The following is a 17247-nucleotide window of genomic DNA, read 5'->3' as shown; positions in this document are numbered from 1 at the left end:
TCTGACGTCCTGGCTCCTCCCAAACGCCCCACACATGGTTTGAATTTATTGGTTTTAGCAGATTTCATTTATATTGTGTGAGGATCGTGGAATGACCAGCAAACAGAAGCTCTGATCCATGCCCTGGGAAAAAAAAAAAAAAACACAGAAGCATGAAGAAGAAGACTGTCGGGGAGGGCTGGCAAGATCCCTTCCATGCATGGAACGATCAGAGCATGAGAAGGGGAGAGCGCTTGCAGTGGCTAGAGCCATTCAAAGCTCAAATGCCTGGTGCCGAAGTAGAACATGCAGGTGACTACTGCCCTTCTTGACATCTAGAGCTGAACATCTGCAGCATCAGTGGTGCTGATGGGGGCATTCTGCTTTTTTACCCACATACTCAGGGGATGATATGGAGATGTGGCTGCTCATTTTGCACAGAACCCCTGAGGATGTGCTTACAGCCAAGCCCCGACAAAACTCAAGGTCATTAAATGAGGTTCCTATCTTCAAAGAACTTCAGTACACTGGAGAAGTCAGAACATCATAAACACATAGCAAACAAAATGGCACTCTCCTGGGCAGTTCAGAGTCAACCGAGGAGGAGGGTATGCAGGCAGGGTGTGGTTTCAGGTTTACCAACCCCACAGCACTAAAGGGATTTAGCTAAGGGAAAGCCCGCTTTGGTACACGCCATCTGATATACAACCAGAGTGCCTACTCTGTGTGGATGGCAGGCTCTCCAGTATCCCACGTCTGCTCAGGCAGCCTTCAAAAAAATAGGGCTCAGGTCACTCCTACTGTGAAAAGGTGACATTCCCCTCAGCCTGCTTTTAAGCAAATCCTATGAAATTCATGGATTGCGTGATCTCTTGCAGCTTTACTAGAAATGGTGGTGACAGAGTCAGGCTTTTCCCCAAAGGCACTATAATAAATAAGCTTAGCTGGACCCATCCAGACACCACCTTGCAGCACCATCTAAGGGGACTGGGACTTCCAGAAGCTGGGATGTCTGCTGTGGGACAACAGTGGGCACAAAAGGTCAGGTGACACAGTCTCACAGAACAGAGGCTTTCTCTGGCCAAAGGGCTTAGGAATGCATGGGCAAGCCTGGGTGAGGTGTTCTAGTCTGAGACCCATGAATAAATGAACCAGTGAGCCAGTCATTAACCAGAAGAACTTCTGAAATGCAGAACACAATAGTGAAGTAGGGTTCCTGCCAATGCACTTAAGCCTGACCTTAGCAGGACTGACAGGGCTCCACAATGCAGTCATGTGTGTCTCTGCAACTGCTTCTGAACCTGGAGATTGCCACTAGCCCTTCAGTACTGAGCTTAGGTAGTCTCAGACTAAAGCCCACCCAAGCATTCATGGGGGGCTGTTTGCCATAGTCACGGAAGTATCTGCAATCATAAAACTCTCCTGGATAACACGGTGCAGCCTTAGCCCTTTTGGAAGCAGACATAGGACCTCTAGATGACGTGAACCCTAGTCAAGCCCCTGCCATCTGCAAGTAGTACTTAACAGTGACTGACAGGTGGGAAGCAACACTCTGTGCGGTAGATTCCACGTGTAGATTCCATCTGGCAGATCTCAAGGGGAGTCACAGGGAGACAGACATTCATGGTCCGTACTGCTATGCCACACAACACCTCAGGGCAGCATCCTAGTTATCCACACAGCAGTAGCTATGGAAGGACAGTCTTCATGTCCTCTACATTCCTGTCTTGAGCATAGCTGTCTTCCTTTGCCTGCCAGATTCTGCCTCTGCTCTTAGCCCTGAATTTTAGTCCCCTCACCCGGTTCTGGGCAAGCAGACCTCCTCAGGATGGAACTCAGCAGTCTCCCAACCACCAGACTTGTATGGCTTCAATTCCAGACCCTCCGTTCATTTGCTGCATGACTCCAGCAAGTGAACCATCTCTCAGAACCTTCTTCATGATCCATGAAGGAGGCTGAGATCTACCCAAAACCTAATTTAAGGATGAAGTGGGCTGGTGCATAGAAAGAACTCTGGACTGTTCTTCACACCACCATTGTCACATCAACTCCTCCTCCTCCCAGCACTCCCACAGTCATCTTCAACCCCCCCCCCCAAGTAATTGGAATTGAATCTGGCCAATTCCCATGGGTTTTTGCCAAAGAAGAATGAAGAAAACATGGATAGATGAAACATTTTAAAATAACTAATCTGGTCAAGGAAGTATTTCTAGGAACTTCACTTTAGGAAAAAGAAAAGACGGAGGAAGAGGAGGGGAAAGAGTGAAGAGAAAGAGGAGGAGGAAGAAGAAGCAACTACACATGGCTGAGCAGTGCTAAGAGCAGAGGCCTCTTGTTAATAAAGAGCCTCAGGCTTTACCTCCCCCTGCCCCCAGGAACTCTGAGTTGATGCTGTTTATTTACTTGTGGAGATAAAGGATGATTAGAAAAGAAAGGGTCCCTCCCTCATAACCATCAGAACACATGACACCACTTAGCCTCCAACCCGAGCCTCTCAAAACCTCCTATCACCCTGTCCCTGTCCTGGAGACCAGGCCACAGATGGTCATGGCCACACGGTGGTCAGACCACACAGATCCCTTCAGGCTGACCAAGCCAACACAGTGTGTGAGCATGGGAGACCAAGCATGGGGACAGAGGACTGTCTTTAGTTTAGGATGAAATTCTGAACCTCAGTACACAGGCTGCCTGACAAAAGAGCAGCAGTTTTAATGAAAATGACCACTAGACCACCACAGCTAATACTCTGAGCTTGCAGGTATCACTGGGCCCTCACAGCGTCCTCAGTGAGGTGAGTCCTATGCTTTTCACCAAGTCAAAGCAGAGAACTCCAGACCGGCTTCTTAATTAAGGCATCAAACCAGTTAAGTCTAAACCTAGGTGTCCTCACTTGTGAGAAATTTTATTCTCAATTTCCTTAAAATTGGAGAAATAATACCTCCCAGGTCTGTTTTAGAAATTTACTGTGATAACCCTAGCACACAATAGTGAGTACCTCAGAGCAGCCATCTTGAGAACCGGAGAGATAGGGCAAAGATAAAGCAAGGGGGTGGGGGTGGGAAGGATTTCTTAGTCCTGCTTCCTACAGTTTCCCATTCTGGCACCTTCTTCCTGGACCACCCTTTCCATTCCCATTTCTAAGAGCACTTCAAAGCCACCTCCACCAAGAGGCTGGCATTCCTTTCTCACCACCCTCCCAGCAAAACTATTCTGGTAGAAGCCAAGAACCTAAAATCACCTCCAAGACCAGCAGCTGGCCTCAGCATGGGGACTCCACAGCAGGGCCAGCTAAACATCCCAGTGAAGATCAAGCTCAGTGACCGAGTGTTGTGGCTGGAGGTGTCCCAAAGTATATCAGTTTATCCAACCCGTGACCAGACTCCAGTTCTTCAAGCTGCATGCAGAGCCTAGTGCTCAAAAGTGCTTGTATCTAGTGATGTTGTATCTACACCGATGGAGATGGGGGGACACACTCATAGTCCCAACACCTGGTTGGTGTGACCGGAAAGCAAATCCAGCACCATTTCTGAGTTCAGTAACCACACAGGGAAACATGGGGTGTGGAGGATGCAAGGGGGAAGGGACTGGGGGGTTGGGGTGTCTTAGCTGTTCTAGGACAGGAGAAAAAGCTCAAGGGAGCACATGCAACTGGGACATAAATAGCTGGAAAGGTCATTGACAGGTAGACTTTTGTCATTTCTCAAACTTAAGGCCAACTAGCTCAAAGAATGGAGCCTTGTGAGAAATAAGGCTTTTAAAATGAGCCTGATTTCTAATTGGCTTTTCCCCACTCTATCTTTATTCCTAAATGGGTCTTTCAAATCGGACTCAAGGTTTAAATGACACTTAAGGCACATTAAGTCCATAGAGATAGTAATGTACAGCAGAAAACCATAAATACCCTTGATAGGGTGGAAGGGGGGAAGGACTAAATGGGGTTTGTGAGGTGTTGCCCTTTATCTTTGTACCAGGGATTCTGGGCAGGGCTGTACTCTCAGGGGTTCCTCTTGGCTCCTGGAAGTATCCTGCAGTCAGAAGTGTGGGGAAGGAACCTGTTCAGTGCATGCTGTGTTCTCAAGCTTGTTTTCTGACTTCTCTCTGCCTGACAAAGGAAACCGCCCCCCACATACACCAGCACACATCAGTGTGGGTGTTCTGGATACCCACCCCCTCACACACATACACCAGCACACATCAGTGTGGGTGTTCTGGATTCCCACCCCCCCACACACATACACCAGCACACATCAGTGTGGGTGTTCTGGATGCCCACCCCCCCACACACACATACACCAGCACATATCAGTGTGGGTGTTCTGGATGCCCACCCCCACACACGTACACCAGTACATATCAGTGTGGGTGTTCTGGATGCCCACCCCCACACACACATACACCAGCACACATCAGTGTGGGTGTTCTGGATACCCACCCCCCACACACACATACACCAGCACACATCAGTGTGGGTGTTCTGGATGCCCACCCCCCCACACACACATACACCAGCACACATCAGTGTGGGTGTTCTGGATGCCCACCCCCCACACACACATACACCAGCACATATCAGTGTGGGTGTTCTGGATGCCTACCCCCCCACATACATACACCAGCACATATCAGTGTGGGTGTTCTGGATGCCTACCCCCCCACACACATACACCAGCACACATCAGTGTGGGTGTTCTGGATACCCACCCCCCCACACACATACACCAGCACACATCAGTGTGGGTGTTCTGAATGCCCACCCCCCCACACACATACACCAGCACACATCAATGTGGGTGTTCTGGATGCCTACCCCCCCCCACACACATACACCAGCACATATCAGTGTGGGTGTTCTGGATGCCTACCACCCCACACACATACCAGTACATATCAGTGTGGGTGTTTTAGATGTCCACCCCCCTACACACGTACACTAGCACACATCAGTGTGGGTGTTCTGGATGCCTAACCCCCCCACATACACTGGCACACATCAGTGTGGGTGTTCTGCATGCCTACCCCCCCACACACATACACCAGCACACATCAGTGTGGGTGTTCCTCATGTCCACTTCTAGTTCATATCATCTATGTCAGGCACACATAGGAGCTGGAAACATTTCTGGAGAACTGTACACTGATTGGGATTTTAAAAATGAAAAATAAAATACCACACCACAGTGTTTTAGAGCAATCAACCTACAAAGTACCCCCATGAGGTTGATAGACAAGGAAACAAAGACAAAGACAGGGTGTGTAACTTGCCTGGGGTCATTTGTGGTCCTAATAAACATATGGAATACTTCCCAATGAAGGGCACTACTGAACTGAATCTTTCCCATGGTGTCTAAGTGACTTTTGGTAGGAATGAATATGGGCTTCTGAGGGTAAAAATCTAACCAGGATGCTGCTGAGATGATGAAGAACAGGGGAGTCTTATGCAAAGAACACAAGTTCCCAGGTCATGGCAAACGGAAAGAAAACTTTCAGTGTTCTTAATGCCCTTCTTGACCCAGTGGGTAGGAAAGAAAGAAGCCTAGGAATAAGGAGAGAGCAAGCTTGGGCACTTGGGGTAGAGAGATGTGCATGCTCACTGCCTGTAGGACAGGGGATGCTGGTGAGGTGCTGACAAACTCCTTCTGGATCAGTAAGGAGGAACAGCCCCAGCAATAGGTGTAGAGTACACATATGCCAAGTTCAAGGCTGTCCTGCAGAGACAGCCATGGGGCCCAGGCATGTATGGGCCTCCTCTAATGACTTCCTGGTTCTCTTTAAGGGTAGCCCAGCATTCCCTGTGGGCCAAGTACAACCTATCTATCAGGCCTTTCAAAACTCAGTGCTCATAGTCAGCCAGATTGTTGCACCTAAACGTAAACTACTGAACTATCAGATGGTGCCATTCCATAACCCAGTGACCAAAGATAAGTCTTTTTATGAAGCAGCCCTTGCTTGAAAAGTGCTGGCTTTAAACAAGGCCAGCCCATTCAGGTCAGGAGCTAGACAGCCGAAAAGTGAGGAGGGTCCTCAAGTAGCAGGGGAAGGATGAGATAAAATGTGGAGAACTGACCAAGGATCGTACTGAGGGAGGAGAGAAAGCTGTTATCTCAGTGTTATCGGAGCCTCCCAAACCAAAGGATCACAGAAGGACAAAATTAGATGTTTGGATGTCAAAAGACATTGCAGGGAGATGAGCCTGGAAAAGATGCTGTGGCACTTCTGGTGTGGGGGAGAGGTGTTTTGATCATAAATGGCAAATAAGGAAGAGAAGATGACAAGATCTACTAGGATAGAGAATGGTGAGTCTGACAGGGACTCATGGATGCCAGGGACGATGCTGAGACACAGAAGCTAGCGAAGCCTCACCTTTTAGCAAGTGTAGCCAACACCCAGCCCAGGCTACCCCACAGAGATGGGCTTCCAACCTGGAGCATACCTGGCTCAGTTTTGCAATCGTTTGTGAATACATGTTGGACTAGGTTAGAATCAGGAAAGAAAGTCTGCCCAAGTAATAAAGTCAAATATAGAAGTGTATGAAGAATTCCACAGAGGGCAACGTTACATGTGGCATGGCCATAAAAGAAATCTCCGGGCCAAGTCTTCACTAGTTCAAGCCATTCTAGGAAGACTTCCTGGAAGAGGTTCAGCTTTGAGCTGAGCCTGAAAAAAAATTTTTTTTTTTAAAATCAGGGGATTCGGAAGCAGAGGAGAAAAGGAGGAAATTCCTGGAGAGGGAGGGGGTTCAGCAGAAGCCACTGTGTTTCTAAGGGAGGGAGGATATACTGCGTAGATTTAAAAGCCTGCGGATTCTGGAGGAGCACCCTGGCGAGACGGCTTGGCAGCCATGAAGCAGAGCTGAAGGCTGGGCCACCGGCTGCCTGTGGATTAAGTGGGTGGACAGAGAGCCAGTGATGGGAGATAAAAGGGAGTGAAGTGGGTAATATTTAGAAGCAAATTCAGAGGGGAAGGAACGTCAGCCCCTGGGCTGGCAGCTGTGGTGCTTTGCCAGCATTCTTCAGTTTCCTCCCCAGGAAAGCTGCTTTACTAGGCAACCCCTTTCTGGCTTTGAGAGAAGTCCAAATGGGAACTATTAACAAAGGCACGCGCACAGTTTTATCTCCATCAGAAAGTGCTTTGGCGGTAAGGATGGCTTTCTGGCCACGGAGCGGAGAGTGACTTGTGGGGGAAGGAGATCAGACATGCTTGCAGATGGGGCTTCTTGGAATTCTTGAGAAATGGCCCCGTCCAACTCCAAGATTTTAGAAGTCTGCGTTGATGAGCTGAAAATGCTTCAAAGCTCAGAGGCTAGGATTTCATGACGTGAAGATTCTTCCGGTCCAAAAATGTCTCAGAGCTGAAGGTTCTAAGATTTCACCATTCTCTGGTTTTCTGAGCCTCAGAGCTTGGGCTCCTGGGTAGAGAAGTCCTGAGCCTGGAAGTTTTACTGTGAGTTTACGATTCAAGCTTCATCACCTTCAGCTTTGGGAACTCACTGTCCTTTGATGGAGATACCTAAGCTGTCCTGTGTTTCTGCTTCTGTGTCTGCCACCTGACTCTCTGGCCTCCATTCAGACAAGACATAAATACCACGGTTTGGGTCAATTAGGTCAAAAAGACCAGAAAGATGGAAAGATGAAGCCTTCCTTTTTTTTTTTTTTTTTTTTTTTTTTTTTTTTTGCAAATTGCCTCCTAGACCCAGAAGCACTCCATGCTTACCTATGAAGCTGTGTTAACATAGGAACAGCCTCCCCATGTGACAGTTCCAGAACAGCTCCTGGTCACAGGGCTGTGAGTGGGAGGCATGGCAGGGGTGGTGGGCTTAAGTATAAGAAATCCTGTTTTCTAGGCCTGGTTCGAGAGCTACAGTAAGCTCCCTGAGAGCAGACTGGGGTAAATCTACCCCCTGACTAAGAATGTCAGAGACAAGACAGCGACCTGAGGTCCACCCCGAGTGCCCAGGCTGCATGGCCGGTGTTTATTTCCTCCACCCAAAGGTGAGCACTCAGGTCTCATGGAAGGCAAGCTGAGGGGCCTACAATGTGGACTGGAGGGTTGCCTGCCACAGAAGCTCAGAGAGAGCACCAGCCCTCAGGAATAGGCATCGTTGGAGAATCTGGGAGCTAGTGACTGGTTCTGAGAGCTTTGGACACGTGACGGGGGCAAAATGAAGAGCAGGGTCTTGTGAAGGAGGAAGAACCAAGACACAGAAACCACTAATATTCAGATACTGTGTAGCTGAGTTTCTAGCATAAAGCAGGACTAGCCACACCCACCTCTCAGGGTACAAAAGCAATGCACACTCAGAGGTCATGGGTTCTTAGCAGGTGAAAATCTATGCCATTCATTTCCAGGTCTCTGGCCCAGATCCTGCCTGCACTGTACTGCACTGCACTGCACTGTGGCTGCTCTAGTTAATGAGTAAAAAAAAAAAAAAAAATTGAAGAAAGTGGTGAACCTTAATGAAGAAGAGAATCAAGCCTGGGCAGGGGTCAAGCAGAATATGCCACAGTAAAGAGGCACTCTCTGCTCTGCAGACTGGCAGCAGGATCCCTCACACCCACTCCTGGGAACCAACCAGCTTCCCGACAGGTAAGCACTGGCCATGGCCAGCCAAAGATGAGCCTGCCAAAGATGAATAAGTCAAGCTTAAAGTTGTGGAGTGGGTTGGCTCAGACCCTTTAAGGTGTAGAGCCAGACATGAGAATTACAGACAGCAGAAGAAAGCAGGCACTGGGCACTGCCTAGCTCTATCCAGTGATGGGAACGAAAGAGATAACATAGGATCATGGAGGGAAAGCGACTAGTCTGAAGTCACTGACAAGGTAGAAATGGGGTGCTAGTTTAGAATCAGAACTCCCCATGCTATATGTATTGAATGGCTGCCTCTCTTCAAAATTCATAAGCTCACACCTCACCCCTGGAGTGATGATAGGGCTCTGACTGACAGAGATTGACTCATGACAGAGCCTTGTGATTTACTGACCTAATAAAGAGGCCCAAGGAAAGTCACCACTCTCTCTTGTCCCTTGACACCATGTAGTCCCATCTATGTCACCAGAGAAATCCCATCTCTGAAGTACGAGCTTCATCACATACTGAATCTTCTGGAACCCTGATCTTCAACCTCAAAGCCTCTAGAACCATGAACAAAGTTTATAAATAACTCAGTACAAGATGTTTTGTTGTAGTATCTCAAAGGAACCAGAACAAGTCACTTGATGATTTTGCTATTTTGTGTCCCTACAGGAAGCCATGAAGCTGGTAAATTTTACAAAAGGGGGGTCTGTTGCTGTGGTTTATGCAACCTTTCTTCACACATTCATTTTTCTTACCCATGCTGGGTTACAGAAGGGGATAAAAGATGCATATAGTTACTGGCCATCAGTAATTATTCATCAGGAAACTATTTAGAACGCACTTTCTATCTGTTAATGAACCAGACACATTTACCGAATCTCTGACTATCTGTGTAAACTCAGAAGACCATTTAGTACTCAACTCTACAGGCTTAGCCTAAATTAGGGGTTATATTCATAGGAGTATCGTGGGAAGCTGGAGATGAACTTCTGGAAGATGGTACCCAGAACATCTTTAGGAACTCTTATATTAAAATACATTAAGATTTAATTTTTAAGTCAGTGAGAAAAAGCTTTAGTACTTTCAAATTATTTTTCTTTTTGTATTTTATATTTTACTTTATCAACATATACCTATTCATGTATATATATATATATATAGTATACATATATAATGTATATATTCACCAGATAATATCATGAACTATGAAAAAACAAAACGAAATCAATCCACCTTGTAGAATAAAGAGTATAGGTTTTAGCAATGGGTGTTCTTAATCCCCTGATCCTGTCTATGTAACCAAAGCCAATAACCTGACTTTTCCAAGTCTCAGCTTATTGTCTTTACGATAGATATGACAATAAAGCTTTTAGCACTTCCCTGGGGACTGGAGTTAATATCCTTTGAGGTCCAATGCTGCACCCAGCACAGAGATGGAGCTCAGCAATTGATTCTGTGATTTCTAATTCCCTGGGGAGGAGACTAAAGAATTTTACAAATATTTTGTTTACTTTCAGCAGGCAGGTTCTCAGACACCAGATAGCGCCAGGGCATGATGGTAAAACACAGCGACGGACAGGGCAGTGTGAGACTTGTTCTCTTCCCAAACCTAGGAAGACCAGCAGAGTGCTCTCCATCAGTGCCTCTACCATATAGTGTGCAGAAGAGGAAGGATTGAGAGTCCCACTGTGGTTCTCAATCTTCTTGATGCTGTGACCCTTTCATACAGTTCCTCATGTTATGGTGACTCCCCCCACCGTAAGATCATACTGTTACTACTTCATAACTGTGATTCTGCTACTGTTAAGAATCATAACTTTGGAGATCCATGTTTGTCAAAGGGGTCACCACCCACAGGTTGAGAACCACAGCCCCAGAGAAAGTAGTGGCAGCCAGTATCAGTTCCTGGAAAAAGCAAGCAAAGCTGATAAGGATCTCCAGGTCCTAAGACTGTCAAAAGATCTGGCCTGAAGGCTTACACACCCTAGGCTTCCAAAAGCAGGGGCTTGCCGCCATCACATTCTCTGTAGTACTAGAGATTAAATCTGGAGTCTAGTGCTTTACACCTAGTAAGTACCTCTCACTGGGCTATATATCCCTAACCATCTCTTTACTTTGCTTTTTGAGACAAGGTCTCAGTAGGTTGCCTTGGCTGTGAACTCACTCTGCAGCCCAGGTAGGCTTGAACTTGTGATCTGCCCCCTCAGCCTGCTGGAGCACTGCCGTTATGGAACTGCAGTCTCTCCCACCATTTACAGTCTGGCTTCATGTTGTCTAGCAACGCTTGGACAGTGGATATAGCTGCAGGAAGACAGGCATGCCCACTTCATATGTAGATCTCTTTTTCTCCTGCCCCAGAGCCCACTAAGACTCCCTGCCAAGAACAGAAACCACATATAGGAAGTTCTTCAGTCATTTAGAGTCTCACAGACTGGCTCTGTTCCTTATTAGCCATGTGGCCTTGGGCAAGTCATTCAACCATACTAGGTGCCCACCTTAGAAAGCCAAAGGGTTACAAGGAGAATTCAATGAAATGGAAATGCACGCGGAGCTTCCTGCTGGGTGCCTGGCACATGCAATTGATTAGAATGGTCCTATGGAATGTCAGGGCTGGAAGGGGCATGAAAGATGACCTAATCCTGGTGTCTGATTTCACAGGCAGGGTGAACTGAGCCCAAGGAGAGGAACTGACTTGCCCAAGGTCACATGGTAAAATGTTGGTGATACTGATTTTAGCACCTTGAGTTTATTTTCGAAATCTAAGGTCAAAACCTGCCAGTAGACCTGCTAGCTCTTCCTGCAAACTGAGTAGTTACCAGCTTCCCAAGGTTCCCTGTCCTCCTGTCCATAAGTCCAAATAAAACTTTGTTCTCTACCTAGTAAGCAAAATGAATATTTCTACCCAGAAAAAAAAAAACATAAAATTAAAACTGAAATCTCAGGTTTTAGCATAAAAGCTGTCTTCTAAGCATTTTCCTCATCTTCCTTTTGCTCACTGCTCAACCCCCCCCCCCCCATTTTGCAATAACAGTAATGCTTCGAGGAAAGAAAAAAAACCTGATGCACATAACAGATATTTCAGCCCAATAACGCATCACAGATGTTCCTATCAAACTGCGCGTGCATGCATACAACTTTACTGAGAAAGCAGTTGCATTTCTGACTTCCAGGTTGGAGATCTCTACCAACCACATCTGCCCAGGTTCTGGATTCCCACTCTTCCCAGTTAGCCCATGGCTGCCCAAGAGGATGAAGGAGGGGTTTCATCACCTCCTTCCAAAATGGTATGAGAACAAATTGGTGCTGTCAGGCTCTGGAGCAGGTGGTGAAGGCTGTGTAGATTAGGAAAGAAGTGGACTCCTGTTTTCTTTTGCCTGAGATTTGTTTGTTACAGTCCTTTCAAGAAGCTGGACCCAAGAACAATCTGAAGAGCGGGCCCAGGCTGGTGGTGGGGTGGGAGTGTTTTTGCAACAGAAACTGGAGTCTGTTTGATCTTCAAACATAGGCTTTGGAGACTGTCAGCAGGCTCCTTGCTAGCCGATGAGCGGCTCTCAGTAACTTTTCCTAAAACATAAGCTCACACACTTTGCAGCAAATGTTTTCAACCCACCAGAGCCGTCATTTGGGTGAACAGCAGTGTTTCCAGACTCCCGAAGAAAGATAGTTTTGTTGTTTTAAGAGAGACAGATTAAAGCCAGGGACTGTTTAACCAGAGAGCTCCAGTGCTTCCTTAGGCCCCTGTCAGGTTCCCCTGCAGTTGGTACAAAGAGAATGATAGTGGATCCCTCACCTCCCAACCCTAAAATAGATATCTAGGGGGGCCAGACATGAGGACTACGGGCAGGGAGGCCTCCCACAAAATTGCCCCCAGAATGAGATGGGAGGTTAGTGCTGAGGACTCTCTGCCACAGATAATATCAGCTATGGGGCTGTCGAGGGGAAAGTCACTTCAGAAGCAAAGTGCCGCTCTGTTCAGAGGGCTTGGCGCTGGGGCAGAGAATGCACAGGATTTTCCCCGTGGAGATGGAGGCAGGCATAGTCAGAACCCTGCGGGGCGTGACTAACTGCCCCAATATTCCTGCCACCGGGCCCTCTGGGTAAGGACTCCACAATTATGGGAGAGCCAGCAGGAGAACTCACAAACCAGGCTTTCATTTGGCCGGCAAATCAATCTGGCTTCTTACCTCCCTGGGGACAATATTGCATTTCCCCTGGAAAAACAAAGGCCAGAGATCTCGGAAAGGAGATCAGCTTCAACAGCAGTTCCCTGGTGCCGTACTTGCAACATCTCTGGAGCAATTGGGTCTGGTTCCAGGGATAGAGTCTGGGGTCCAGTCTCTTTATGAGTCTATCTCCTTAATGATAAGGACACATGTCTTGAGATCACACTTCACTTAGAGCATCAAACCAGATCCTGTACTGGGGCCTCCGTGTAGGAGCCACAAGTCCTGGAGCTCCCATCGTGGGCTGACAGCTCTGTTCTCTAGGCACAGATGTGAACTCATTGTTCCCAGGGCCTCAGAGTTGAGTCTGAGACTAGTGAGTTGCGAATGACCTCTGCCCATGGAGACAGGCTTTTAATGACATTTTGCTGAATCAGGTCTCTAACAGCCAGAGACTTTAAACCTCTTAAACCCCTCCTTTCTCTCTTACTCCCTAGATTCAGAAATCAGAACTGTCAAACTTCAGCAAACACATTTCTCTGAAATTATTACCCATAAACTCTCCTTGCTGACTGGAAGTCCCCCCCCCCCCAGTCTTAGGGAGGCAGCCCCAGAGCCCCAGAGCTTAGCAAAGGCCCAGAGAATCATGAAGAACTTAGTGTTAATCAGCAAAGCAGTAGCTGATTCAGGCCAAGTCCACAAAACCTTCCCTGACAGCACAGCCTAATCACCACGCCTTCGCCCGGTTTCTATAAACACACCCACAGGTGTGTGTCCAAACAGCCTCAGGACAGCCTTGTGCTCTGAAGCCCCCAGGGCATGGGGAAGACTGCCCCAAACGGGCAACTCCCTCTTTCTGTTTTGAATCACTCTGATGCTCTCAGGGAAATTCTTTCTGCTCAGGCGAGCACAGCAGGTGGAGAGTGGATATCCCCAACAGGGAACCACTGAAACGGAAAGAAACACCCAAACTCTGGCACGAAGTAGTTTCCCCTGACCCCAGTAGGGCAGCACAGCTCCTATCCAGGACCAGAGAGAGCTGCTTTCTCTTGGGGTTGGGGGGGGCAGGGAGGATGGGACCTGGCTCAGGCTGTCTGCTGGAGCATGACAGAGAGCCAGACACTGTGGGACAACAAGGGCAGCTGGCGAGCGAGCGAGCGGGTCCCTACCTGGGAGAAGTTGAGCCCGTTGAGAGGGTGACACTGCTCCTCAACCCGCTCCACGGCCCCGGTGCTCTTTTTCATCTTCTCAGCCTGTTGTGCCAGGTAGAGGTCCAGCACAGGCACACCCCTTGAGCGCACATCTGTCTCTGTGAGGGAGTTCACCATGAGCATCACCCACACGGGCCTCTTGCGTTCCCAGTTACCAGCAATGGCATTGAACAGGTAGTCAGCATACAGCCCCTTGCCTCGCTGTGCCGGTGTCATCCATGAAGGCATCATCAGCTTCACATAGTCCAGGTGGCGCTTCAGGCGCCAGTAGAGCTCCCTTGGCAGCACGTCCTGCAGGTTCTCGCCGTGGGGCAGTAGCTGGCAACTGGCCAGGGCCGAGATGGTATAGGGATCCGTCAGATCCAGCTCAAAGTAGACACGAGTGCTGGCCTGGAAGGCTGCTTTGGAGTTCTCGGGGATGAAGTCCCAGACTCGGGTATAAGGAACGTGGATGGTGCCAAACAAGTAGGCTGGAGGATGGCGCCGAATAGTCCACAGGAAGGAGTTCAGGTCCCTCTGCTACAAGGAGAAAGAAGAAGAGAGGCAGATCAGTGAGGCCAGGGGCAGCAGAGCAGAGCCGGGGTTGGCACACCGAGAGATGGTGGGGTAGATGGGGCCAGAAGGCAGAGGCCACCTGGCAAGGGCTCTCCAAGCTAAACGTTCCACATTCAAATGCTGGTTTTGTCCTTTCTTGGTTGAATAATTTGCAGTGCATCATTTTACTTCCCATAGACTCAGTTTCCTGTTCTGTAAAATGGGGGTGAGAATGGGAGTTATTGGTAGGAGTGAAAAAACAGAACATATACACATCTGAAGCCCTCAGAGCGGTGCCAGGCACAGAGGAAGTGGGCAACGAAAGGAGCCTCTCTTTATGACTAGCTTTCACTGTGAAAGCCAAGGAAGGACTGCCACACCACCTGAGAACATTCATGCTTAGCCAAGCCAAACCTTCACCAGGGTGTTTCGTGTGGAGGGTGGGGAGATGGGGGACCAAGAGTCCTGCTCTGGCAAGAAAAGAGGAAGTCATATAACTTTTAAATACAGCCATTAGAAGACACATGCCAAGGGCACTCTGAACGCAGAGCTCCTATTAAAAATAGCACACCTATTTCAGCAGCTACTTCCCACTCATCGAGTAGGTGGGTTTCTCCTTGGAGGGCAGGTCACTGGTGTTAGCTACTTTGTTCCACTCGCAGACACCATAGATGAGAAAGTGTTCCAAAACCTTGCAAAGCCAAATCAAGTCTCAGTTGCTGGTTTGGGGATGCCGGGAGGATTTCATAAAATTAACCCCAAGAAACGTACATATTCGGGGTGCTTTCTGAACTTCCCCACCAAAAATGGATACCTGGCTCTCCACTTCCAAGTCTATCGTTTTTTGTGACCTAGCCACACACCAGGGGCTGTGTATCTCGAGTAGGGGCCCAAATACCAGGGTTGTTCCCCGTTCCCTGTAAACAATTAGAATTTAGAAAGAAACAGGAGTAGGGGACTATCTCCCAAGCAAAGCCATTTTCCCTCTATAAAAGTCCCTGGAATGACAACTAACAAATGTTAGGTCTACTCATAAGATATTCCTACCTGATTTGGGCACAAACTAAAGTATTGATTGTGGCTGGTGGAAACAGAACCATACATTACCAACAAACCTTATAAAACTGAATTCGCAATAGACAGTGCCTACTAACTATCCAGCTGGTTTCTTGCACAAGGAGGCTGTTAGCTGTGCACCTTGCCCAAGGCCAACCCATGCCCTGCTAATAGGGTAGCACAGAAAGATCCTGCAACAGTATTCTGGTCTCTGGGCCTCCAGTTCAGGATGATTGGCAATGCATTAATCGATATTTGAAGACAAGGGCATTGTAGGAAAAATCAAGAGATTCCCAGTTTGGAGAGGAAAGTTGGGAGAAGCAATAATTACTTGGTCTCCTAGGGAAAGTATTAGACAAGCAAGTTCATTCTGTCATTTCCGTTTCTTCCCTCTGGTCTCTAGCCACTTTTCAGGAAACAGGGGCACTTGAGACAATAGGTGCTTGGTAAAGGGTCTTGGGTAAGAGGGAGAGAAGTGAGAATCAGCAACAGGGAATCCAGCAAAAGGGTCGAGGAGAGGGAGGAAAGCCTGGCCTGGGGTACAGCGTGAATGAAACAGCAAAAGGGTTGGAAGTCAGGGTGTAGAAAAGGGCACTATGTGTTGGGAAGATGAAGTCAGAAGACAGAAAGAGACCAAGGGGTAAAGGTAGGATAAAAGAGGAGAGTCAGAAGCTGGCACAGAGAGGGGGACTGTCCAACCAAGACCAAAAGTCTAGAGGAAACTGTCCGCTTGTGGAGAAGGAACCATCTGGGCTGGGCTGGGCTCAGAGTTTGGAGCCCGGGAGGACAGATGCTAGGGAAGGGAGCCCAGGCTGTGCCCAGAGGGCGGAGGTGGAGCGAGTGGGCTGAATGAAGAAGGCTGGTCCCAAACCCTGGCCCTCACGCAGGAGAGTCCAGGCAGGCGGGAGAGTGGCGGGGCTGGCGCTCGCTCACCGATCCGGGCGGCCGGCACTGTCCTCCGTCGGGGGGTTGCGGGCGGGCGCGGGCGGTGGCAAGGAGGGCGGCTAGCAGCGGCCCCGCCAAGGCGGCGTGCATCCTGCCGGGGCCCGCGGGACGCGGGGGACCCTCTTGGGCAGCGCCCCCTCAGCAGGGCGGGGAGCCCCCAGCTGGGCACCGAGGATCTTCTGGAGCACAGGGCTCCAGGCGCGAGATGCTGGGAGCCCGTTGGGGCGTGGCTGGATGTCCCTGTCGGACCTGGGGGTCCCTCTGGGGCGGGGCTCCGTCTGTTGGAAGAGGGGGATCCTCTGGGGCGGGGCCCCTCACCAGGGCGCGCAGCAGGGTTGGCCGAGCCCCGGAATTCTGCAAGCGCGCAGGGGTCCTAGGGCGCGTGGGGGTCCTGGAGCCTCGTCAGGGTCCAGGGGTACGCGGGGCTCCTGGGGTAGTCCTGAGATCCCAGGGTGAGCAGGGGAACTCAGGTTATGCTGGGCACCCGGGGCGCGCAAAGGTCCCAGGGGTGCGCGGCGCTCCAGGGGGCGCGCAGTGGGACAAGTGCGGCGGAGGGCGCGGCGGGGCGGGGGTCGGCTCTGAGGTGCCAGGCTGCCCCCGAGCCCGGCTCAGAGGGGCGGCGGGCGGCCGCGCGGCCGCTGCCCGGGCTCCGCCATGCTGCTCCGCGGCCGGGAGGGAGGGAGAGAGGAGGGCGGGAGAGCAGCGCGGAGCCGGGCCGGGCGGGGGGCTGGGGCCGCCGGGCGGGGGAGGGGAGGACCCGGCGCGGGGGGCGGGGGGCCGGGGCCGCG

General features: G+C 49.6%; 1 protein-coding gene across 1 annotated transcript in view; it reads right to left on the bottom strand.

Moving 5' to 3' along the window:
- Positions 1–16549, bottom strand: part of TRABD2B (TraB domain containing 2B) — a gene marked incomplete at both ends in the record, with an annotated part of 193046 nt that extends 176497 nt beyond the window's left edge. Inside the window, 2 exons of the mRNA XM_080921643.1 lie at positions 13883–14443; positions 16448–16549. Of these exons, the coding sequence (XP_080777769.1) occupies positions 13883–14443; positions 16448–16549 (663 nt within the window). The remainder of the gene's footprint in view (positions 1–13882; positions 14444–16447) is intronic.
- Positions 16550–17247: the final 698 nt, after the last annotated feature.

Source organism: Micromys minutus, assembly GCF_963924665.1.
Source record: "Micromys minutus genome assembly, chromosome: 9".
Classification (NCBI taxonomy): domain Eukaryota; kingdom Metazoa; phylum Chordata; class Mammalia; order Rodentia; family Muridae; genus Micromys; species Micromys minutus.
This window is presented reverse-complemented; position numbering and strand designations above follow the sequence as displayed.